The 26,524-nt window shown below is 43.5% G+C and overlaps 1 protein-coding gene across 4 annotated transcripts in view; it reads left to right on the top strand.

Annotated features, from left to right (window-relative positions):
• The window catches only part of NECTIN1 (nectin cell adhesion molecule 1), a 542,625-nt gene that overhangs the window by 152,268 nt on the left and 363,833 nt on the right, over positions 1-26,524 (top strand). The window contains exon 6 of one of the 4 annotated variants that reach the window (XM_073566432.1): positions 13,665-15,435. The exons of the other annotated variants lie outside the window; for them this stretch is intronic. Within the exon in view, the coding sequence (XP_073422533.1) occupies positions 13,665-14,191 (527 nt within the window). The 3' untranslated portion in view covers positions 14,192-15,435. Of the gene's footprint in view, positions 1-13,664; positions 15,436-26,524 lie in introns of those variants that run through there. 4 annotated transcript variants of the gene reach the window in all.

Raw genomic sequence — 26,524 nt, forward strand, 5'->3', positions numbered from 1 at the left:
TACAAGGTGCAGCGGACCCAAGTAAAACAGCAGCTGCACTGGTGCATGAATACCAAATGAAACAGCCAGCCTACAATCAGGGATTGGCCGTGTGGTACACCAGTGCAGAAGAAATAATCCGCATGTGGCAGTGTTCACACAGGGAATGCAGGGCTTCTGGTTCACAATCTCTTAGTAACACCATATAGGGGGCTGCCCAGTGCCAACTAGAATGCATCCCGTGTGAACAGCACTCCGAACTCCACAGAAGTAGCCAATTCAGTGCTGACACCAGAGAGCTGCACTCTCCAGGGCTGGTCTACATAGAATAACTCTATCACCAACAGTCAGCTGATGCATCATGTGACTATTTAAAGGATGGTGGGAGTGGTCACCACCCACATCAGCTGACCAGCAACTCAGCAGCTGCAGCAGGCTGCCAGCAAGGAAAACTGACATTTCTGCTTGCCTGAAAGGAAAAAAACTACATTTAAAGGGATTTTGTCACCCTTTTGTGTTAGCTGCTGGCATTGACATCAGAGGCTTATCTACAGCATTCTGTAATGCTGTAGATAAGCCCCCGATGTAATCTGAAAGATAAGAAAAACACGTTAGATTATACTCACCGGAGGGGGCGGTCCGGTCCCATGGGTGTCGCCGTCCGGTCCGACGACTCCTCCTCTTCTTTTCTTCCTGTAGTGGCTCCAGCGCAGGCGCACTGCTCTGCGCTGTTGAGGGCAGAGCAGAATACTGCAGTGTGCAAGTGCCAGATCTCTCCCGATGCCTGCGCACTGCAGGACTCTGCTCTGCCCTCAACAGGGCAGGGCAGTGCGCCTGCGTTGGAGCAACTACAGGAAGGGAAGAGGAGGACGGCTTCGTATGAAGATGGGAGGCATCGGACTGGACCGTGACACCCATCAGACTGGACCGCCCCCTCCGGTGAGTATAATATAATTCTTTTTTTCTTATCTTTCAGGTTTCATCGGGGGCTTATCTACAGCGTTACAGAATGCTGTAGATAAGCCCCTGATTTCAATGCCGGCAGCTGATAGTAAAAAAAAAAAGGGTGAAGATTCCCTTTAAATTATAGGGGAACCAGAGCTGCCATGAATCCAAAAATGGATCATAATATCTATATCCAGGTTATCTAATCACGGAGGATGACAAGTCTATAAGCTCCAGTCTGTTTTCAGAGCAAAATTGTCTAAATATATAATTAATTTCATATATATTCAGAAGATTTTTTGATGTTAAATGCTCTATGCAATGTCATATTAGAATCTTAGAAACGTGAATATTCCAGCTGAACCATAAGACATGAGAATGAGCATTCCGCATGTGTCAGGATTCTGATCACATTCTCAAATATTGCATTATTAATGGGCATCAGACTATGTGTTGGCAGAAGAAAGGAAAGCACCAATATATCTGCTCCTGATGAAAAAACTGTCCCAGGAGTGAGTGGGGCAAAAAGTACTGAGTTTATGTGCTTATCTAGGCACAAGCTGATTAATAGACAGAGCTATCATGTTTGAGATCCTTCGGTTTCTGATTTTTGAGGATATTTAGTAAAACTCATCATTCTGAGCATATACTTGCATATGATTAGAGAATAATGAAAGCACAGGAAACTTATGAATGAATCACATGGAGCTTTTTGGTAAGGATTTTACAGGACTGTTTCTGAAGTGCTTTTTGGTGGGGGGGGGTTTAAGAAACTATATATTTTATGGCCCTCTTTCCTGCATATTTTAAGCATTTCTAGATGTAGATTTTAGAGCACAGTTGTCATGGGGGCAATTTTCATGGTAGCCTGGCAACTCTTATCAGAGCTTCCATGGGCAGGCTCCATGCTATCCACTACATCTACCAGATCAAAGAGGTTGCTCTGGCTTTCACCCTTCAAGCTATACAAAGAGATATGGGCTTATACAGAGGCATCAGAGTTTGGTTCAAAGAGGAGCTACTGACTGATGGAAAGGGCTGGTAGAGGTTTGTCAGAAGGTTGGGTAAATAAGAAGGTTAGGATAGGACAAGAATCACCAGGCAGAAGGATAGTCTAAACATGGATCAAGGTCAAAAACTGGAAACAAATAAGCTGAACAATAGCTAAAAAAAGCAGAACTGAACCAGCACAACTATAAACTATAACTGGCACCTCCCACCTGTATAATGGGAGTTCAAGTAAGGTGTGGTGTTGTATCATTGGTCACAGCAGGGAGCTGATTACTCCTGCTGGACAGAACACACCCATACTGCCCAACAGGTCAGCAACACATCTCTGGCTGGACAGAGCTCAGGCTGCTCAGATCTTCTGGTCCTGACATGTCCTCTTTCACCTGCACCAACCACAAACTGGATAAGGTGGCAGAATTAATAGTCACAACAGCAGATCCAAGTGGACATGTGACTTGAACCTACTCCAAAAACCAAGTGAACATACCCATAATCCCACAACCCAAAACAGATTTCATGGCTGTGAGTGGAAGACTACCCTATCAACACATGACCCTTCATATAAAATGTCATACCATGATTAACTTTATAACTTTATAAACATATGGGAAGGGAAGCAAAAGACCAGAAAAAGCCATACACCTGACAAATGCTACTGAGAACTCTGCTATTAGAAGTGGAAAGGAAGAACAAAGACGAAAGAATCTAATTAAAAAAAATATTGGAGAAAGAGAAACCAATCACAAACTAAAATGTTTCTATACTAATGCACAAAGCATGGGCAACAAACAAGGAGAATTGGAACTACTAACACAGGAAAAGAAATATGATGTCATTGGAATCACTGAAACTTGGTGGGACAATACACATGATTGGAATACAAGACTAGAAGGATACAACTTATTTGCAAGAAACAGACTTGATAAACGAGGAGGGGGTGTCGCATTGTATGTTAGAAATGCGTATATCTGCACAGAGATTGAAGCTTCAGAGACTGGGAGTTCTGTGGAAACTGTTTGGGTAAGAATACAAGGACAGAACAATGGAAAGGACACCATTGTAGGCATTTACAACAGGCCGCCTGTGCAAGCTGAAGATATGGATGAACTCTTTATGCATCAAATGGCCAAGTTCTCCAAAAAATATGACATAGTTGTCATGGGAGATTTCAACTATCCAGACATTTGTTGGGAATCTCTCTCAGGCAAAACTAACAGGTCAAGGAAATTCTTATCCTCTCTTGCTGACAACTTTATCTTCCAAAAGGTAAAGGAGAAAACAAGGGGAACTGCTACCTTGGATCTAATCCTTATAAACAGGGAGGAAATGGTTGAGGAGGTAAAAGTGGCTGGGACCCTAGGAGGTAGCGACCATGCTATTTTAGAATTTTGGATAACTAGAGGCGGAAGACCTGTGAAGACTCAGACGTCAAGGTTAGATTTCAGAAAGGCAGATTTTAAGGGATTCAGAAAGAGAATTGGAGGGATCCAATGGCTGGATATCCTTAAAGACAAAAATGTCCAGGAAGGATGGGAAATCTTGAAAAATGAAATTCTCAAAGCACAGTTGTTAACAATTCCGAAAAGAGGGAAGAATAGGAAGCATTTAAGGAAACCAGGATGGATGAACACAGAACTTAAACACATGCTAAAAAGGAAGCAAAAAATGTTTATAAAATGGAAAGAAGGAGGCATATCTAAAGAAGAATATAATGCTGTCTGCAGAACCTGCAAGGCACAAATCAGATTATCTAAAGCTGAAAATGAATTGAGGCTTGCAAGAGATGTCAAAAGCAATAATAAAGGATTTTGGGGATATGTCAAAAGTAAAAGAAAAGTCAAAGATGCTATAGGATTTTTACAGGATGAAAATGATGAAATGGTAAGACAGGATGTTGAGAAGGCTGAACTTTTAAATTCCTATTTTGCATCTGTTTTCTCTCAGAAAGGAAATGTAACATCAACTGTTATTCACTGTCCTATTAAGGGAATAGAAGAATCCAGGATATCTATAAACAGAAAGATAGTGAGGAAACACTTAGCTAACCTAAATGTATTCAAGTCTCCAGGTCCAGATGAATTACACCCCAGAGTACTGAAGGAGATAGCAGAAGAAATTTTTGAACCCCTCTCCATAATCTTTGAAAATTCTTGGAGAACAGGAGAAGTGCCAGAAGACTGGAGAAGAGCAAATGTTGTTCCTATCTTCAAAAAGGGGAAGAAGGTGGACCCAGGCAACTATAGGCCGGTGAGTCTGACTTCTATACCAGGAAAGATCTTTGAACAAATTATTAAACAACATGTATGTCAATACCTGGATAAGAATGAAGTGATTAAACAGAGTCAGCATGGGTTTGTAACTAATAAGTCATGTCAGACTAATTTAATTTCCTTCTATGATGGTATTACTGATTGGGTGGATCAAGGAAATGCTGTAGATATAGTATATCTTGACTTCAGCAAAGCATTTGACAAAGTCTCTCATACAATCCTTATTGAAAAAATGACTAAGTATGGAATGGACAAGGCAACTGTTAGGTGGATTCATAACTGGCTTAGTGATCGGACCCAAAGAGTGGTCGTAAATGGCTGCACATCCAGTTGGAAGAATGTCTCAAGTGGGGTACCACAGGGCTCTGTCCTGGGCCCTGTATTGTTCAACATCTTTATCAACGATTTAGATGAAGGAATTAAGGGTAAACTGATTAAATTTGCTGATGACACAAAGCTAGGAGGGATAGCTAATACTAGAGAAGAGAGAGAGAGGATTCAAAAAGATTTAAATAAACTGGAGAAGTGGGCAGCAACTAACAGAATGGTTTTTAACAGGGAGAAATGCAAAGTACTACATCTGGGCAATAAAAATGAAAAAAGCATATATAGAATGGGAGGAATAGGGCTAAGTGACAGCACATGTGAAAAAGACTTGGGTATACTAATAGATCAGAGACTGAATATGAGTCAACAGTGTGATGCAGCAGCAAAAAAGGCAAATGCAATTCTAGGATGTATTAACAGAAGCATACAGTCTAGATCACGTGAAGTAATTATTTCCCTCTACTCCTCTTTGGTCAGACCTCATCTGGAATATTGTGTCCAATTTTGGGCACCACATTTTAAAAAAGACATCAACAAACTGGAGCAAGTTCAGAAAAGAGCGACCAGAATGGTGACCGGTCTGCAAACCCTGTCTTATGAGGAAAGGTTGCAGGATTTGGGAATGTTTAGTTTGCAAAAGAGAAGACTGAGAGGAGACTTAATAGCTGTCTACAAATATCTAAAGGGCTGTCACATTGTAGAAGGATCAACTTTATTCTCATTTGCACAAGGAAAGACTAGAAGCAATGGGATGAAGCTGAATGGGAGGAGACACAGATTAGATATTAGAAAAAACTTTTTGACAGTTAGAGTGATCAATGAGTGGAACAGGCTGCCACGAGAAGTGGTGAGTTCTCCTTCAATGGAAGTCTTCAAACAGAGGCTGGACAGACATCTAACTGGGATGATTTAGCGAATCCTGCTTTGAGCAGGGGGTTGGACCAGATGGCCCAGGAGGTCCCTTCCAACTCTACAATTCTATGATTCTATGATTCTATGATATACACTTGCATGAAAGGCGAAATGGGGATAATAAATTACAGATGTTACTTAAAGGGAATTTGTCATCAGAATATGAGTTGACCTACTGTTTAAGTCAAGTGTTTAGGACAAAATAATTTGAATAAAATATTGGACATTGTTTTATTTATATCACAATCTGTATTAAACAAATACATAAGGTCCATTTACACTGTGCGGTTATCGTGAATGGATAATACCCAGAAATGCTCATTTCTCCTTCGCCTCATTGGGGGACACAGATGCTGTGGGTGTATGCTTCTGCCGCTTGGAGGCTGACACTAAGTGAAAAAAAGAGGTTAGCTCCTCCTCTGCTGTATACACCCTCGCCCCTATTGCGGGCGGAAATCAGTTTTTTGCTTAGTGTCCTTTGGAGGCACACACGTCTGGTTTGCTCCATACTTTTTCTCCTTTTTTTTTTTGCTATGAAGATGAGACCGGGGCAACGGACCCTATTGAAAGGGTCCGATCTCCCCAAACTATCAACGGGCGAGCACGTGTTGAGTATCGCCTCCACGTACCCTCTCCTGCACAGTGGGACATATCTGGGCTGTTTTCCCCAGACTTTTTTTTTTTTTTTTCTTCCATGAAGATTAGACAGGGGCAACGGATCCTATTGAAAGGATCCGATTTACCCAAACCAACAACGGGCGAGCACGTGCGAGTGTCCCTCCACGTATCCTCTCCCGCGACGTGGGACACAATGCCGGACTTAGCCCTGACCACCCCTAGGTATTGAAACCATGGGCTGTACAGAGGCACAAGACTAGTCCGTGCGACCCCCACTGCTCCACCAATGCTTAGACTGCGGTGCTGCAAGGCGGCGGACAGTCCCTCTCCTCACCCCCTGAAGGGGTTAGATGGAGCTAGGGTGCCTGCACTGTCCTATATTGTCAAGGCCCCCTCACATACCTGAGCTGGGAAGCTGAAGAGGATCGCTGGTGAGGAGAGGGCCTGGGAGGGCTCCTGCGACGAAGATCCAAGGCTGGAGCCCATAGCTGTCAGATGCCACCGGCCATTCCTGGCTGAGCGTGGCTGCAGGAGCGAGGTGCGATAAAGACTGCGCCAGTAAGTAGCGCCATTGTTTGCGGCGCCATGAAGTCGCTCCCCCCGTTCCCCTCCACCCCGTTGTGAGCAGGGGAGAAAATCGAGGCAGGGGCTTTAGCCAGAGCTAGGCCGCAACCGGAAGTTCCACCTCCAGGCCGCGCATCACTTCCGGAGGCCCGCCCCCCAGGCTGGGCGGCGGTGAATAAATTTAGCCCCCGGCTTCAGAGCGCGGCTAGGCCGCAGACCCGGAAGTTCACCCCTGGGGCAGTTTATATGCCGGCGGCCCGCCCCGCAGTTGGTGGCGCGCAATTTCGGTGGTGGAGGCGTCCAGGAACGTGGGGAGCACAGGACTGGGGTAAGTGCTGCCTGAGAGGCCACTCTACAGGGAAACTAGGTGCTACCTCCTCCCACTCATCCCCAGCAACGGACAGATACAGCATGTCCGAAAAAGCAAAGACGCACACGCTTTTTTTTTTTTGTTACGCTGCATGCAACTCTTGTCGAGCTGCATTTCCGCGGGCACGTAGCAAGCGGTTATGCAAAGCCTGTGAGTCCGAACGCGCCCAGGAGCCCTCCCCTGCGACCGTCACAGTCCATGGCGTCGCTTACAAGCTCGCCAGCCTTAGAGGGTACCTCCACCTCACTAGAGCCTTCGGCCTGCAGGGGCCGCTCTCACTCCAGGCAGACCCGGGGGAAGTGTCGCCCAGCCCATCCGGTGCTTTGGTGTCCGTAAGTTCTGCTTCTCGCTCCCCGTCACTAGTGGTTGATAGCGAGCAGACCTCAGATTTCTACTCAGACGAGCACCTTGACCTGGATGCTCCGGGGTCACGTGAGACAGTGGTCAGTCTCATGGAAAGCCATCAATCAGACCTTGGGGATTGAGGATGATTCCACCACAGCTTCAGGCCATAAGGTGGCGTTTAAGCGAGTGAAGCGGCCGCACAGAATTTTTTCCTTTCACCCTGAGTTTGCAGATATAAGTGCAGCGACATAGGGAACGACCAGACAGGCGTTTCTCAGGTCAAAAGGCACTCGAAGTAAGGTATCCATTTGCCCGGACATCGGTAAGAAATGGACGGAATGTCCGACGGTGGATCCACCAGTGTCGTGTCTAAGCCACTAAAACCCTGTTATCCGTTCCTAGTGTTTCCTCTATTAAGGATCCCACGGATCGCCTCATAGAGAGCTTAGCTTGTTCAGTATATGAGGCGTCAGGATCAGCGCTCTCTCCCTCGTTCGCAGCAACTTGGGTAGCCAAGGCCATGATCTCATGGTCAGAATCATTAAACAAGGTCGTGCAGGAGTGAGAACTACCTGCTGAGATATCGGAGATCACGAGTCAGATGGCAATGGCCGGAGACTATGTAATCAATGCATCTTTGAATGCGGCCAATTGCTCGGCACTTGCTGCCGCTAATGCAATTTCTATCAGAAGAGCTCTATGGTTAAGGACATGGTGGGCGATTTCTTCTTCCAAGAAGTCCTTGACTTCCCTGCCTTATCAGTGCCACCGTCTATTTGGGAGAAGTTGGATAAACTTATCTCTGACTCCACAGGAGGAAAGAGCGGTTTTCCCCCTCAACAAAAGGTCAAACCGCCACCCTTTTCAGGCACGTTTTTTGGACCTTTCGCAACCCCGGGTGGACCACAGCGGCCAATTCTGCCACTTCAGGCCGCCCTAACAGGATAGGGAGCGGCAAGTCTCATATAGAACCAACCCATTGGGGAGAATGCGAACTCAGCAGCCCAGATCGAGGGGATCCAGATCCCAAAGATCGTCAGCTAAATGACTCGAGGCGTTTGCCAAACGTCACCAGCAAGGTGGGCGGCCGCCTACTCTGGTTTCGCCACGTCTGGTTCAGTGTCGCACGCAACGCGTGGGTAAAGGACTTGGTGGCCTCAGGTTACAAAATAGAATTTGTCAGATGCCCTCCAAGATGGTTTTTTCTCTTTCTCGTCTTCCCAGGGTGGATACCCAGGCAGGGGCTCTGTTAGGGGCTATCGAATCGCTCCAGCACAACGGAGTTATTGCTCTCGTGCCAGAACACGAAAAAGCTCAGGGTTTCTCTATTCCAATCTGTTTGCGGTTCACAAAAAGGACGGGTCTGTCAGACCTGTTTTGGACCTGAAGCTTCTGAACAAATTCATCAGGATCAGACATTTCCAGATGGAGTCTCTCCATTCAGTTATATCGGCCATGGAGCAGGGAGAATACTTGGCCTCGATCGACATCCAGGATGCATATCTGCATATTCCCATTTTTCCTCCTCATCAGAGGTTTCTACGCTTCACCATCAACGGTCGACATTTTCAGTTCGTAGCGCTACCCTTCGGGCTAGCCACGGCTCCCAGAGTGTTCACAAGGGTTATGGCATTTGTCATGGCCATACTGCATTCTCGAGGCATAGTTATCTTGCCTTACTTGAACGACATCTTGGTCAAGGGCCCTTCAATACGGGCATGCGAGGAAAATGTCAACATCACGCTGGATACTCTTGCCCGCTTAGGGTGGTTGGTCAGCGCGAAGAAGTCATCTCTTGTGCCAGCTCAGGGGATTTCCTTCTTAGGAATGATCTTCGACACTTGCCGAGGGTTGGTAATTCTCTCTCAGGAAATGGCGCTAGCTCTTCGGCAGGGAGTCCGGACATTTCGCCAACCAGTCCCTCATTCCATCCGGTTCGGGATGAGGATTCTAGGAAAAATGGTGGTGACAATGGAAGCGATACCGTTCGCCCAGTTCCATTTTCGCCCCCTGCAGCACGCTCTCTTGTCAGCTTGGGACAAGAATCCTTTCACGCTCGATCGGCGGTGCCGGCTCTCCTCTCAGGACAGGCAGTCGCTCGAATGGTGGATAACCAGTTCCGCTCTGACCCAGGGGAAACCCTTTCCCCCAGACCATTGGTTGGTGATGACAACCGACGCCAGTCTCCTCGGCTGGGGAGCAGTGTTTCGCCACCACATGACCCTGGAGGAGGCCCACCTCCCGATCAATGTATTGGCGTTACGGGCAATTTGGCTGGCTCTGCAACAGTTTCATGACTTTCTAGCAGGCCGCCCTGTCTGAATTCAATCAGACAACGCCACGGCTTCCAGAGCGCCAAGGTGCCCACATACGTCGCTCGGGCCAGGGACCCGCAGGCAATCGCTGTGGATGCGTTGGTTCTGCCATGGAACCAGTTTTGCCTCCCATATCTATTTCCCCCGCTGCCACTACTTCTGAGAGTCATCAAAAAGATCAAGATAGACGGGGTTCCAGCGATTCTGCTGGCCCCAGACTGGCCTCGTCGAACGTGGTACGCAGATCTAATGTAGCTGCTCGCCGACGTTCCTTGGCGACTGCCAGAGTGCCCAGATCTACTTTCTCAAGGGCCGATTTGCCACCCGAACTCGGCGGCCCTGTGTTTGACGGCATGGCCATTGAATCTTGGATTCTAACCCAGGCAGGGTTTGGGAGCAAGGGGGTCGCTACAATGGTTAGCGCCCGGAAGCCGGCCTCAGCACGAATTTACCACACCTGGAAGGTGTTCTTCGCTTGTGTCGAGGCCGCGATGTTTCTCCACTGAGATTTTTGATCCCCAACATCTTGGCCTTTCTCCAGTCGGGCCTAGACTCGGACCTGGCCCCAAGTTCCCTCAGGAGACAAATATCGGCTTTATCCGTCCTGTTCCAGTGCGGAATTGCTACCAGTTTGCAGGTAAAGACTTTCATCCAGGGAGTCTCCCACTTGGTACCTCCCTATAAGGCGCCTATGGATGCCTGGGACCTTAACCTGGTCCTAAGTGTTCTGCAGGAAGCTCCATTTGAGCCGCTTCAGGATATTTCTTTGAGGTACCTCTCCTGGAAAGTGGTGTTCCTAGTGGCCATCACTTCTATCAGGCGGGTTTCAGAGCTGGCGGCCCAATCCTGCCGAGCTCCGTTCCTCACTTTCCATAAGGATAAGGTGGCGCTCAGACCAGCCCCTCTTTTTCTGGCAAAAGTTGTGTCCTCATTTCACATTAATGAGGATGTTGTCTTGCCTTCAGTTTGTCCAGCATTGGTGCACCGTGTGGAAAAGGCTCTTCACACGTTAGGCCTGGTAAGAGCCCTCCGGAAGTACGTGTCGAAGACGGCACCCTTTCGTCAGACGGACACGCTGTTCGTGCTCCTCGAAGGGCGCAGGAAGGGACTCGCTGCCTTGAAATCGACCATAGCCAGATGGATTCGTTTGACTATTCAGGAGTCCTACCGCATTAGAGGCACGCCGATTCCAGCAGGAATCAGAGCGCACTCTACTCGGGCAGTGGGCGCCTCTTTGGCGCTTCGGCACCAGGCTTCGACGGAACAGGTTTGCAAGGCAGCAACCTGGTCGAGCCTGCACACATTTGCCAAATATTATAATATCCATACTCAGGCCTCAGCGGATGCGAGCCTGGGTAGAAGCATTCTTCAAGCAGTGGTGGCGCACCTTTAAACAAGAGGTGCATGTGGCTTGGATCGGTGAGTCAATCTCCCACCCAGGGACTGCTTTAGGACGTCCCACAGGATCTGTGTCCCCCAATGAGGCGAAGGAGAAACAGGGATTTTTGTGATAAACTCACCATAAAATCCTTTTCTCCTAGACGCTCATTGGGGGACACAGCACCCACCCTATTAGCCAAGTTGGCTTCTATTTTGTTTAATTGATACTCATTTATTTATGTGATATAAGGGTGGTCTTTTTTCTGGACATGTTGTACCTGTATTAAGGCTGATTTTGTTGTCGTCCTACTGCTTTGGCACCAAACTGATTTCCGCCCGCAATAGGGGTGAGGGTGTATACGGCGGAGGAGGAGCTAACCTCTTTTTTCACTTAGTGTCAGCCTCCAAGCGGCAGAAGCATACACCCACAGTATCTATGTCCCCCAATGAGCGTCTCGGAGAAAAGGATTTTACGGTGAGTTTATCACAAAAATCCCTGTTTCTCGATAATCATGCAGTGTAAACAGGCTGCCGATCACCGGACAAACAAGTAAAATGCTCTGCTGAAATGATCTTTTGTTTATCCAAAAATAGTCATTTTCAGCAGCACATCGTCTTGTATAATCAAGCCTCGCACTGCCGAAAACAGTAGTGGCCTATGTGCACCGAATGAACTATTACTGATGGTTCAGTGCAAATCTGAAGGCGGGTCGGCCTGTGCAAACATGTTATGAAACCAGTACCGATCAGAAAACAAGTAGCTAGTCAGCAGTCATTTAGTGCCGCCGGTCGGTTAGTGTAAACAGTCCTTAAGCCATTTTTGGACACATGTGAATCAAGAACTCCTGTTTCAAACTGTTTGAAGGCCCAAATACACATGTGGTAGTGTTGTCTATCAGCAGTTTATCCCTCTCTCATTATTGAAAATCTATGTACACCTGGTCAAAGCAAGCAATCATGCATGTGTAAGGTTATGGGCACCATTATGGACATGGCATGCTGGCATTTTGACCACTCACACATTTAAGGTTAAGAAATCTATCTGCATAGAGTGTGTTCCTGCATGTTGTCTGGCATTTAGTATGGGCAGTTTGTGTCTAGTTCATCTCTGAGGTTACTGGGTACATGCAAAGGGATGTATTGTGGTGACCATATCTTTAGCACCATGTTCGGTAACACTGTTCAAGTCACCATTTTACATCCAGTATGACAGTTTCGACTATGAAGATAGTACAGTCTTAGATAATAAGGTACAGTATGTATAGTAGTGGTAGCAGCTTCCTACTATGTCTCTCACTTGACTACAACCTTCCCCGCTCCACCAGTCTCTATTTCTGCCGTTGTGTAACCTTCTGCACTCACTCTCTTTATTTCAGGGCATCATTGACACGTTGACCTTATTAGTTTGTATATAGGAGTGTGCTGTAGTGCTATTTCTTGCCATTTCTGTTATTTATGTGATGACTTGTTGATCACCGGAGAACCATGTGGCTTGTTATTCTCCTTAATTGGCCATGGAGCCTATGTATCAGCTTCTACTCTGTTCTCATTAATTCACTGATTCCAACAGTCCTTATGTGGCCCACTGCCTCCCTCCCCTTCCTTTCCTAAAATCCCCATTTTTTCCTTTTTTCCCCTTCCTTACTTCTTACACCCTAGCAGGGACGCAATTACGCAGTAATGGATATTTGATAAATTGTTACGGGACATAAAGAGCTAGTCTGAATTTATTTTTAGACAATAAATAACAATGAAGATGATACAATATGTTTTTCTTAGAAAATAGATTTTTTTTCATTGAATTGTATTTTGAAAACTTTTGAAAATTATCGTATTTGTTTGTATTTTTATAATCGCTGGAAATGGAACTGGAAACAAAGTTTTAAACTTTAAAACATTTTAAGGATATGGGTGTCTATAGGAAGAATTTTAGCTTTATCTAAATTCATGTATTTTTTGTTAAAATCCATTTTTACAGTAGCGTTTTATTACAAATGTTGTTGTGTTTGGCTTCTGCAACCTCTGAGTGCCACAATACAGGGCAGACTGCAGAATAAGTTAATAGTGAATGTTGTTTGTGAGCTCCATCTGGGGTTTTAACTCTTTCCTTTCTTCTCCTGAACTATCTTCCAACTTGATTCGTTACCAAATCAAAGTTTGACTTTCAACGAACCATAAGTAAGCTGAGGAGATCGTTCAGAATTGAGACAAGCTCACTAATGATTCACTGTTAACTCTGCTACGTAGTCTGATACATAGAGAATGGAAAAGCTAAACGATACGACATATTTTTAATATATTGTAAAAAAAGTGTTAAAAAAAGAAGCATTTAAGTAAAGAAGAAAAGAGTAAAATGGCCTCCAAAGGAGCCCAGATTAATATAGAACGTCACTACAGTAATTGTATTAATTTCACACAAAGGATCATTTTATCCTAGCTTTTTTTAGTATAATGGACCTTTACAACTTCTAACAAGGTAAATGTTATGTGTATTGGTGTATGTGGTCCAATTAACATCAGTAAATAGGTGGCAAAAGCCAATAGTACGTACTATTTGCGTCTCTGCCTATGGGTTATAGCATGACTCCAGAGCCTGATATTGTCCCTTTCCTTGTCTTTCCTACCCAGAATTCCCTTTCACCCCGACTCCTACAGGACAGACGTTGAGGAACGACTCCTCCATGTTCTCTGCGGCAATCATTGGAGGGGCTGTCGGCGGAGCGGTTCTAGTACTAGCTGTTTCAGTTATCTTGTTTGTGCTGCTTCGAAAACGACATCACACTTTCAAGGGGGACTACAACACTAAGAAGCACGTCTATGGGAATGGCTACAGTAAGGCTGGGGTGGCGCAGCACCCTCCGATGGCCCAGAGTTTGCAATACCCTGAGGATTCTGATGATGAAAAGAAACCAGGCCCAGTGGGAAGCATCAGCTACGAAGAGGAAGAAGATGATGATGGTATTGATGGGCGTAAATTGAGCACAAAGTATGACGATGAATCCAAGCGCCCGTATTTTACAGTGGAAGAGGGGGATCGTTGTGGTTATGGTGAGGACAGAACTCTAGGTTTCCAATATGAACCCGAAGATCTCCCCGATAATCTTGTGCCCCAGAATGATGGTTCCTTCATCTCAAAGAAGGAGTGGTACGTGTGAGAGTGGTTCACCGAATAAACTGACATATGTGGCTGGACACATGCACATGCCCTGGCCCTTAAGATGGGGAATGTCTAAGGCTGTCGGGAGCTAGGATTACGTGATCAGAGCATTGTCTTGTTTCTTGATATATAAATATAAAGTCTTTTTTTATGCGTCACAACCTCAGGGTCTTTGTGACCTGAAAAAAAAGAACCCCCTACCTAACCATTATTCATGCAGCCTCATGTAACGCTATCGTAAGATGACGTAAACCTTCAAACAGGGTCACTGTCTCATCGTGTTTCAGTTCATTTTCATAAGATGGCACACAGACACGGCATGCTTTTCTTTTTTTTTTTTTACACAGTAGATGTTGTGCAGAATACACAATTACTTGATGTCGCCATTAATATGAAACCATGACTTAACGTAATTCTGAAACTGATGCTGATGTGCATAGCATACTACTGAAAAGGCAAGGAAAGACGAGTCCTAATATTCAGACCACATGGAAACTGCACAGCTTCAGTTACGTAAAGACCTATCCCTAACCAACAAATGTATGTATAAGTAAAAATATGCAACCGGGAAATGGGTCCAGTGCCCTCTCCTACGTTAAGTACATTGCATCCTGCCATCCATTGCTGTAAACACTGGAATCTACTGATGGCCTCTTTGTAGACTTTTTGTTTGATTATTTTATTTGTCTTTTGTTGGGATTTTCCTTTTATTTTTTTACTTTATTTTAGGTACAGGTGGCTATGCTGCCACAGACACAATGCTCTTTTGCAGGGTGATCATATCTAAGAAGAATGTGTGGTCTCGGAGGCCTGTGACAATTTTGTGTATTTTTATTTCCGCCTGGACATATCACAGTGGACATTTCTGACCAAAACTTCTGTACTAACATACTGATGTGGAGACATGTTATTGCACCTGTCCTCGAGGCTTCCACCCAAAAACACCACATCTAAAACTGCCAAAGTGGTCAACACAATTGTACCCTGCTGTAATCTGCTGCTCTGTGGTTACGAATGACTGACTCCCGAAGAGGTGAACATTTTTGTGTTCCTGACAAAGTAATGCAATTGTGTAGTATAAGGCAATGTTACTTTCTATATTTTGGCTGTACTTTAAGAAAGTATGATGTCAAGTGTGCGTGGGTTAGCCGGCTTATTATTTTGACATAACATTAATACAATATTTTCATTTTGTTAATCATCACATTGTGGGTACCAATAATTCATAAAAACCTGAATTACTGTCTGTGTCATATTGTTTTACCTGCGTAGCTTCAGGAGATGACAGACTGAGATGACATGTATGGTTTTAGTTGATTTTTTTAATGATTTTTCTTTAAGGCGACAATAAAGCAGTAAAAGCTGCATCATATGTGTATAAGGCATAGTATGTGGCCATACTATTGCTTGGTACAATCTGAGTTGGATGGAGCTATAATATGACTCCCATATATAGGCCCTTGCCATACCTCTATATGGCTCTAATATCATGCTTAGGTTTTTTCTTCAGGTTTTGAATAAATCTGACATTAAAAAATGTGTCATGTTGCTGGTATTTAGTGCAGAGGTATGCTCCTCTAGAAGAACTGCTTGTGGAGGAGAATATCTCCATACATGGTGGCATGTGACAGCAGAACAAGGCTGTGGAGTTCCCTACCAGTCAGGCATATGACCCTCAGGGGTACGTTTACAAGATGTAATAACTGTAGAAAAAAGACATGGACCTCACATCCAACATTTATGCAATAATCTGTTGGAGTTAAGCAAAATGTATAAAGCTGAACGCAAGGTTCTTACTGAACTTTCTGATCAAAATGTATGAAGCCCACTGCACCCCTCAATTGTCCACCACCACATCAATACCGTGACAGCAAGATGAGCGACCTAGGTGGCCCACAGCACCAATGCTCAAAGGTAAAGTGCCCACAGCTCCAGGGCACATCAGCACACAGGCACAGCGCCCCAACAACAATGGTCATCATACTACAACACCAAGTGAAAGGCGCTGAGCTGACTGAGAGGCGGTGCCCCTCTTGATGTCTCCTGTCTCTTGGTCAGTTTTGTAAAATTTCGCTTCACAAAAATAGATCGATGTATAAGACCAACGCTTCTTTCATATGTCTTATTTTTCTACGTACAAGAAAAACAGACTGATTATTCTGAGCAGACTTTGATCAGAGTTGGATAAGACTGATCCGAGTGTCATCAGTTTTTCTTGTGCGTGGAGAAATAAGAAAAAAAAGCTTCATCATTTTGACAGTTCTTGAAAAATGGACCGCACCCAGATGTCATCCAAGTACAGCCCGATTTTTTTCAAAGACCCATTGACTTGCATTGCCAATTTTGATTCGACCCTCAGATCAAAATCAGACGTGTCGCCAAGATTTTCTGCGGACCTCTTAGTCCTCAAAAAGTTAAGGACATGTCAGTGGTCCCATAGACCATCACAGGTATGAGTGCTGTCAGTGAAAAACAAATCGCACTCGTATGTGAAAGTCAGACATCTGAATGAGTCCTTAGATGTGCGATCCTTGACTTTTTTTCTACAACTATGGTACACGTACAAGATTTTATATAAGAATTGTATTTCACGTTGGGTCAATTTCCCATTGGATGATTAGTTTTCAGCGTGTGTTCCTCACACCTATCAAGGTACGGACTGGGGCTGAAATTCAGCCCTGGCATTTGAAACCACACAGGCCCATACTGTGCCCCTCCTAAGCACCAGATAATATATATTAATACTAATGTTAGGATGGATATATGGATGGAGGAAAGCAAGATTTACTACATGACCAATATTTCTAATGACACCCATGGCCGTAAGATACGGAGTAAGCAACTGTGTTCTCCATCACAACTCTTAACAGTATGGCTATCTTTAGTACACCGATTCTGCTAACAATGTAACAGACAAGGCAGCCCACAACCAGACAGGCTCTTCTGGCATTTTCCAGAATTGCCAGATGGCCACCTATCACATAACCATAGATCTATATAATGTACATTATACACAATCGAAAACTGTCACCTTCCCATGTGTGTGTTCCTGTCTGTGCTTTGATGCTAAAAAGAACTGTGTTTGTTAATGCCCAATGACTAGAGACTATGGAGGCCAATTCATTTAGGTCTTATACCAGAAATCTTAACCCCTTAGCAAATTGCAATGTTTTTGCACAACTTGGCGGAAATATTGCAAATGTTGGCATTTACACACCAGTCCTCACCATCTATGCCAGTATGGGGGGAACATGGGTGAGACATAGGTGGGACCCGTCAAATTCATCCTAAATTACGCCACTCATCACTAATAGCTTTGTTACAAGTTACTTACCTGTGTGAACTGGCGCTAATGAGGACAGATTTTCAGCCTCTAGATGTTAGCAAAATTATCTCTATTCACTGATAGCAAGCAGAGATATTAAAACGGATGAGAAAGTAACAAAGGGTTTCTTTACAAATAACTAGAAAACTCTTTTTACGTCCCTGCTTTTTCCCAAGAAACTGGGATCAGATGTTTATCACACTGAACGAAAAGATTTTAGATTTACTTTATAAACCTTCTTCATGAGGAATACAATGGTGAAGTGTTGGGAGAATTTGAACTCCCTTGAACCACCAACAAGGGTTATCCAGGAGGATGACAGCTTTGTTATATGACATAGGAAAAGTACTTTGAAAACAGCAGACACGCTAATGTAACAACCGATAAGGAGTCAAGGAGGGTGGAGCCTAAGCTCGGAAGAGTCCTAGTGGCTGGTCGTCCTCCTGAATGGATTGATGTCCCACAGGCAGGGTACGTCACTACAAGACAATGCTGCTCACCCCGTACATATCATGGACCATTTTGACAGCAAAATACATTATTTATAACTAAAGACAGTTGAAAATAAGTACAATTATTTGTATAGACAACCAACAGATCTTATCATGGCCCAGTTTTCCCTAACAGTATTAGCTAGTAATATTGCTGAAATAGAGGAAGGCAAGATGTCTGTGTGACATCATCATACAACTAGGATAGAATAAAATAAGTGTGTATCATATGAGAACATAGTGAGAATATGCAGTAATGCACAGAACACTATAGAGTTGCATGATATCAATACATACATTTCAGGGATTACTGCAGATTCGTCACTTGGAAGAGAGGACGACCGTTTACTGTTCGATACTTTTTACCATAAGCTTTACTGTTGCATCAGTCACTGTGCCGAGTAAGTGTGTACTCAGTACTACCCTAACAGTGACTGCAGAGCGTCAGTACTCCCATAGCAGTGACCGCAGAGCGTGTGAGACCCTCTCTCCTGTCTCTGCTGCGGGGGCATTGGTCAGAATGGTTGATGTGAAGGATCTGAAGACAAATGATGTGAGGCCCGCCTGTATTATACATTTATGACCAAACTGGTAGACGTGCCATAAATGTCTAAATAAACAGCTACTTAGAATATCCTGGTTTTCATCTACCCCAACATCTTCCATGTCAGGAAATCGCCCTACACTGATTGAGCTGAAAATTGTAGGATCGTAGATTTTTTTTCTTGTCTCAGAGAGTCCTCAATTTAACAAATATATTAATAAGCTTCCTCCTTTAATTAAATTTGGTTCCTCTGTCACACAGTACTTTTTCCTTTTTAGACTGGCGTAAAATATGTTTTAGACATTGGTTGCCATATTCTCTAGATTTTAGCTTTTCTTGTTCCTGCAGTTTCCCCTTGTTTAGCCTCATCATAAGAATGCAGGATTTCTTGTGTAAATTTCCTGCAGCTGACATAGGGGGGCCCGGAAACAAGTTGAGCTTCACAGAATACAGACTATCTATTGAATTGTGGTTGACCGGTTGATGTGACATCCTGAAGCACTAGATCCTCCAGAATTCTCTATGGCTGATGATTGGCATCATATGTTAATCATGTCTGGCACATCCTTGCCAAGGGGGCTGTTGTCAAGGCAATTCTATTGTTTCCCTAAAAATGAACTTTTGACAGCTGCTTACCTGCTAGGTAATGTATACTGCTGTCTTAAAGGGGTTGCAATAAGATAAAGGAATACGGATTATATTGAGATTTTAATAAAATATATTTTTACTAAATAATATATTATAATAAGTCCGAATGAACTATATGGAAGCTGATAAGCCGAGTAATATTTTGGCTTTGTACGTGAAATCTCTTTCAAGGGGATATGAATAAATTACCTATGGTTTAAATTAGGTTTTAATGTTAAATGTTGTTTAAAAAAAAATTGCTATGTCTTTCTTTGGGTTTATTTTATTTTTAATTTTCCACATCAATCTCTATATTACAAATTACATTCAGAAATCTTGCAGTTTTTACACTGGACTAAATATTAGAATCATAATCCATGTTCTTTTTAGCAGACTCATGGTCATCAACAGCAATAGGCCGGCTCAGATCCTAATGAATTGTACACAAGTATGTCCTGTTATTGCTCTGATCTGGGCAAAGCTCATTATTCCTCACCTATTGTGAGTGGTGGAATCCGTGTTATCTACTGTATGTTAAGGAGCACTGTTCTCTTTCATCAAAACCCTGCCTGTGATAAGGAGACTGCTGAAAAGTCTTCTGTGCAGAACAGGAAGTATTAATATTAATGTAAATAGAAGTTTTCTGAAATTTGTGTTTTTAATTTAGATACCGATATAGAAAATGTAAAAAATCTAAATTATGTACTAATAATAATCTAACATAAAATCCAAAACTTAAACAATAGGTCATGTTCTATTGAAATTTTTCCTGTAACGCCAAACATCTTTAAGCAAAAGTGAAAATAAATGTACAACCTAATATTAAATGTGCTATTTTTTCCTACTTGTAAATGTGAAGTCAATGTTATATTTTGCTGCATTGTATCCATTGAGGGTGCCGTCTGAGTTGACTGAAGGCTTCCGTCATCGGAAGGTTTTTCTTCCCCCGTTTTTCTTTTATTCCTCCTTTGCTGCCTATAGGGCACTGAGCACACACCTGACCATACATACGAATGCTCGAATGTGTTTCCTAGGGACAGACTGTCAAATATGGCATTGTAAGTTACATATTGATTTTTCTGTGTTCCCTCATCTGTGGTGATGAGACACATTAAGGTCAGATCTCCTGGGCAGAGAAGGTTAACTGCAGCATACGCCTGGTGCCCTTAAATGAGACCTGTCACTAGAGGTATGGCGAGAAAGCTTACATGGCTACAGGGGGACGTTCATAAGTTTTCTCATTAACCTAATCTGTAGCGAGACCCGCGATAATGAAATCTCACCTTTGCTCCTGTTACATTAAGGTGCTTCATATAATAGACCCAAAGGCCTTGCTAAAATCCCTTCACTTTAATGACTTTAATCCAAATGTTGAGACTTTTAAGCGTCGTTATTTTGCACTTATGAAAATAGGATATCAGGCCGACTTGACTGTGATTCTAGTATGGTGATCTGAAACTTTGTCTACTTTTAAAAAACACAAGTTTTCTTAGTAGGGTGATCATTAAATATATTGGCAAAAGTTCCAATGTCTGAAAAAAACCTCCAAATTACATTACCTAAAGGTTAAATTGTAAACGTTTGTCTATTTGCGGCCACCACTAGAGGGAGCTCAGGAGCCTACTGTTCGCATGTTGAATGCGCTAAGTTCCACAGCTCCCCTAGTGGTGGCTGCAGGAAGCAAAGATTAATCCCCTAAGGAAGTCTGTGGAGGGAGATTGTAAGTATATTTTAATTTGTTTAAATGAATCCAGAGAGAGAAAGTTATCGAGTGATATAAACTTGAAAATCATTGAAATGTAGTCCGGTTGCTGCATCCTGCTAGGACTTTTATTAAGAAGTAAATCAAGTGATTCAAGATGTTGAACCTATTTGCATTTTATGCCAGTTTCCGGATATTTCACAGTTCGGGAACATCCCAACTTTCTCTAGTCAAGGTTTATTGAGATTCAAGGCTTCTACTATCAAAATGTTAGCTGCTCTCACAGCTAGTGTCCTCCTAAAGGATTTGTTCAGGGAAATCTTAATTAAAAAATAATTGAAACAAAACATTCCACAGCTGATGCTGGTGGTCTCCAGTGGTCTCTTATTACTTGCAGGTGGGCACGTGCATCCATCCACATGACTGCTGCAGTCAATCGCTGGGCTCAGATTTGATTCTTGTACGTATGGAATGAAACTATTGAGGCCAGTAATTGTCAGTAGTGGTCATTTGGGTAGAAAGCATGTGATCACCCACAAGGAAATAAGCAGAGACCAGTGACACCCCCAAACTGGCAGGACTGGAGTGTCGGGGGACTTTATATTTTATATCATGGACAACCCCCTGCATATTCAATATATGCAACATATTTATATCATGCTTGACATTTATTAACATCTTCCAATGGGAGATAAAGGGTTGTAGCATGTGACGTGTGCAACCAATTTTTTCTTTTTTTTTTTTTTTATAACCATACCGCCTTTCTGACAAACCAGAAAATGACCTATTGATCAAATGAAGGTTTTGTGTTAATTGTATTTAGAAAGGGTTTTGTCTGAAAAAAATTGAAATCTTGCACTTGTCACACTGGCCACTAGTGTGGGATTACATGATGGCAGTGACTGGATCCAGGTTCTGATGGGGCTGATATGGCGTTGTGTCTGTGTGTGTCTGACGCGATTTGGGGTCATCGTGTCACGGCTTCATTAGCATTTATCACAATAGTTCTTTAAAAAAAAAGTTTCATTGGCTATAAATCCCTTCTGGACCAGTTCAGTCCTGAAGCCCATGCATCGCTCGCAGGACGCCTGCACCTGTATAGATCCGAGTACTGGCCCATTTCCTCAATATGTTGCCGTTGTGTTATTGCCGTGTCCTGCACAATAAACCGGCGGTTATTTCTCAGCGTTCCCTACAACACTACACCTGTCTCTTCATAATAGCTGCCAACATCAATATAAAACCCCACATATCAAGTGCATCAGCCTTGGTTTTCTACGTCCGTGCGCTTTTATTTCCTTTTTGTGAAGCCTCACATCTATGAATGTTTGTCTAGCAGCTGACATGTGAACACAAAGGTTTCTGCAATGCTTGGCCAAGCCATGCCATGAACGTTACACATGTAGCAGAGCCAGGAATGTTGTTTTACGCTTTCTTTCTTTACAACATGATAATTTAATACCTTTACATACAACCCTAAGGAAAACCATATAGAATAAATTGGTATAATCTGATCAGTTGTTGCAAGTAACAAACTTGGCTCTGCTACATCTGTATAAAGAGTGGGGTATCAATGTCAAGATCCAAGAAATAAGCGATTAACATATCTTAAAGTTGCCTATTTTATGCCGCCCTGTTTGTATATAGCAATGTGTTCAGCAAGTGTTACATGTCCCATCTGCACACGTACATGCTCCCCATGTATAACTAGACACATGTACCGCGCCACTGGCTATCCTTCCATGCAGATCCTCTCCCAGCCTGTTTTTAGGGTGTGGGGCGGACGGAGCTACTCCACATCGTAGTGAATTTTGTGCTGTAATTTTGTACAGGTACCTTCTTTTGAGCTCTGTATTTTAGTTTTGCCGTTATTTTTTTTTTGTAATGTATTCTAGGTTGAGGGTGGGTCTCCCAATGTTGGACTTTGGGAAAGTCAAAGTTTGGTCTTGTAAAAAAACAAAACAAAAAAAATTAAATGGATAACACAAATGTGATGTACATTTTATAAAATAAAGATTTATAAAATATTCCTGTCTGTTTCTCCCTCCGAACTCTGTGAAACTCATTGACCTCTTGTCTCTGCAGTTCTCTATATTAATGTTTCAAGGATTTTGCCAGCTGAAAATTGCCATCTGTGAAACGAGGTCACAAACAATTGTCAGGAACGTGAGCCATGGTACAGAAAATCTGAATTCCTGATATTTAACAGGTGTGCGGATTATTCTCAATGCGTTTCGCTCTCGGTCTGACTTCTTCAGGAGAAAACAGAGAAGTCTTTGTACACGCTGTTAGGACTGGACTTGCTATACTGCATAATTATAAAATTGAAGGAGGAGTTTGGGTTTGTGTGAATGTCTGCAGTTATCTATATGACTGCAGATGTCTGAATCCTCACAGTGCACACTGCACGCTGTCCAAATTTCAAGTTGGTACTGATAGCAGGCAGCGCACTTCTGCTCATTACGTGACCATGTGTATGCAAATTGCATGCTTGCGGTTAGGTGAAATCCCAGTTTCTCCACCGGCATTGGAGAATCCTGAGACCTTGCAGTGTGCGCGTTGTAAGGATTCAGAATGACTGCAGACTTTAACCACAAACCTGGACAAGCCTTTAATACTGCTAGCATAAACGCAATCCCCTTCACGACCTGGCAATTTTCCTTTTGCTTTTATTTCCTCCCCTTCCACGAGACATAACTTTTATTATTTTCCTGGGCATATAGCCGTAATTGGGGTTGTTTTTTGCGGGACGAGTTGTACTTTTGAATGACATTGATTTTACCATATAGTGTAATTCCAAGTGCATCAAACTTTTTATTTTGTTTTTGTCGCCATTTTCCGAGACCTGTAATGTTTTTAGTTTTTTGGGATATGGGGCTGTGTTACTTAGTTCCATAGTTTCATAGGTTGAAAAAAAGACCTAGGTCCATCAAGTTCTACCTTTCCCCACCAGTTATACATTTTGTCACTAATTTAACTATAACCCGCAAGGTAAGGCCTGTTTCACACATCAGTTTTTTTGTGTCAGTTAAAATCCGCTAAAATGGCGGAAAGCGGATCCGTTGCTAACTGAAGTGAACGGATGCCACCGGACCGTTTTTTTTTTGACGGATCCGCCGAATGAAGAATTTTATAGAAACCGCTGCCCGGGAAGGAGAGAGAGAGAATTTTTTCTGTCCCCCAGAAATGATTTCAGGGTTAAATTTCCGCCTGACTTCATTCCTCCGGGCATGCGCACTATAAAAATGCGGATCCTGCAGCACAAAAACCGTTGCATGGTCCGTCCAGGCATCTCGGCGGACGCAAAAAAACGGATCCAACGGATGGCCATCCGTCAAGATCCGCCGGTAATGCAAGTCAATGGGGGAAAAAACGGATCCGCCAAAAAAATGGATCAGTTTTTTTGCAAAAACGGCGGATTTTGACTGATGGTCAAAAACGGAAGTGTGAAACAGGCCTTATTTGTATCAAGGAAATCCTCCAGCCCTTTTTTAAAAGCTGTTATAGTGTCGGCCATTACTACCTCTTGTGGTCGATATTCCACAGTCTGACTGCTCTAACTGTAAAGAACCCTTTCTTATTTAGCTGCCGGAATCACCTTTCTTTCACCCATAATGAGTACAACTTGTTCCTTAGTATGGTCCTTGGAAGGAATAAGGGTCCCGTCACATTTAGCGATGCACCAGCGATCCCGACCACGATACGACCCGGTCAGGCTCTCTGGTGCATCGCTAAATGGTCGCTAGTGAGCTGCCAAACAGGCAGATCTCACCAGCAACGCAGCAGCGGTCGACGGTCGTTACTTATCTGTCAGACGCGGCGATGAAGATGCCCGCGTCCACGCGTCGCTTGGCGCCAGCAGGAAGCCGCCAACGAGAAACGGCCCAGGACGCTCTCGCGCGATCAGCGATAGGCAGCGGGGGAGCCGGTCGGAGGTAAGTGTCACATATAGCGATATCGCTAGCAATATCACTGCTGTGTCACAAAATCGGTGACGCTTAAGTGATATCGCTAGCGATCTCGCTTAGTGTGATGGGGCCTTAGGTCATGCGCCAGTCCTTTGTACTGGCCACACATATATTTATACATGTAAATGAGATCTCCCCTGAGGAGTCTTTTTTCTAAGCTAAGCAAACCTAACTTTTTTAACCTCTCCTCATATGAGAGGCCTCCATCCCTTGTAATAATCTTATTGTGATGGCTTATATTTTGCACCCTGAGCTGCCATTTTTATTGATACAATTTTGGGGTAAATACGATGTTTTGATTTCTTATTTCATTTTATTGCAATGTTGCCGCAACAAAAAACGTAATTCTGGCGTTTTTATTTTTCTCGTAATGCTCTTTACTGATCAGATCAACTTATTTGACAAGGTCAGCCTCACTTACAATTTTTTTACTTTTGCTTCTAATTGTCTTCATTAGTACCCTTAAGAGACTTGAAGCTGCGATCATCCGATCACCTGTACTACACATAGCAGTGCTGCGACACTGCTATGTATAGCTGAAATCATGATCTTCTATGAACATTGGCCATGGGCTGGCAATGATAGGCATGGAGGTCATCAGCAGACCGCCCGCTGTCATGACAACCCATCGGCACCCCACGATCACATGACAGGGGTGCCAATGAGCAGCATTAATGATGTGCTTCTGGCCAGCGCGTGTTAACTACCACTGTCGGTGATTGACAATGGGATTTAACTAATTAACAGCCGCAGGCGGTAAACTGCTCCACCCGCGGCTGTTAGAGGCACTTGATGGCTGATTAAATCATCCATCAAGTGCAGGGAAAGATGTGAAATAAAGCATCACAACCCCTATCCGTACAGAAATACCTCATCAGAACCACTGTCACTACATAAATACATCACAAGAATCACCATCAGTTTAGAAATACATCACCAGAAACACTATCAGCATATGAATACATCACCAGAACCATCATCAGTACAGAAATACATAACTAGAACCACCTTCAGCATATGAATACATCACCAGAATAACCATCAGTACAGAAATACAGATCCATCAGTGCAGGAATGCATCACCAAGCTTAGCACAGCGATCAATTGTAATGTCAGGTCAGCCTCACAATTGATTAAATATTCACTATTCCTAACAGCTGGGGCTATTACTGCAAGAAATCAGAAGAGACTCTAGCTGAATTAAAGCATCAGTGAATTTTATTATGGTATACATACAAAGAAAAATAGCAATAAAAAACAAGGTGGGGACAACGACCTCCTAGGAGGAAGGTGCACTTAATCTGAGCTGCCCCAGATGCCTAGATGTAGACAAAAGAGAAAGCCCTGTGTGCTATAAACCGAATAACCACATGCAGCAAAATAAATAAGAGAAAGCAACTTTGAGAGATTTAGCCTAAATATAGGAAATCACTTAGTGATATTTTTTTTCCATTAATTGCAAGTTGTAATGATAAATACTAGAGTTGAGCGAAACGGGTCGAAAAAATTCAAAAGTCGCCGACTTTTGGCAAAGTCGGGTTTCATGAAACGAAACCCGACCCTAGGATGAGGTCGGCCACGAGGTCGGCGACTTACGCGCCAAAGTCGCGTTTCAAAAGTTTGTTTTGCGCTCTTTTTCAGCCAATCAGGATCCACGGACACTGTGGGCAACGT

The sequence above is a fragment of the Dendrobates tinctorius genome, unplaced genomic scaffold, assembly GCF_039654945.1.
Source record: "Dendrobates tinctorius isolate UK_male_01 unplaced genomic scaffold, ASM3965494v1 ptg000018l, whole genome shotgun sequence".
Taxonomy (NCBI): Eukaryota; Metazoa; Chordata; class Amphibia; order Anura; family Dendrobatidae; genus Dendrobates; species Dendrobates tinctorius.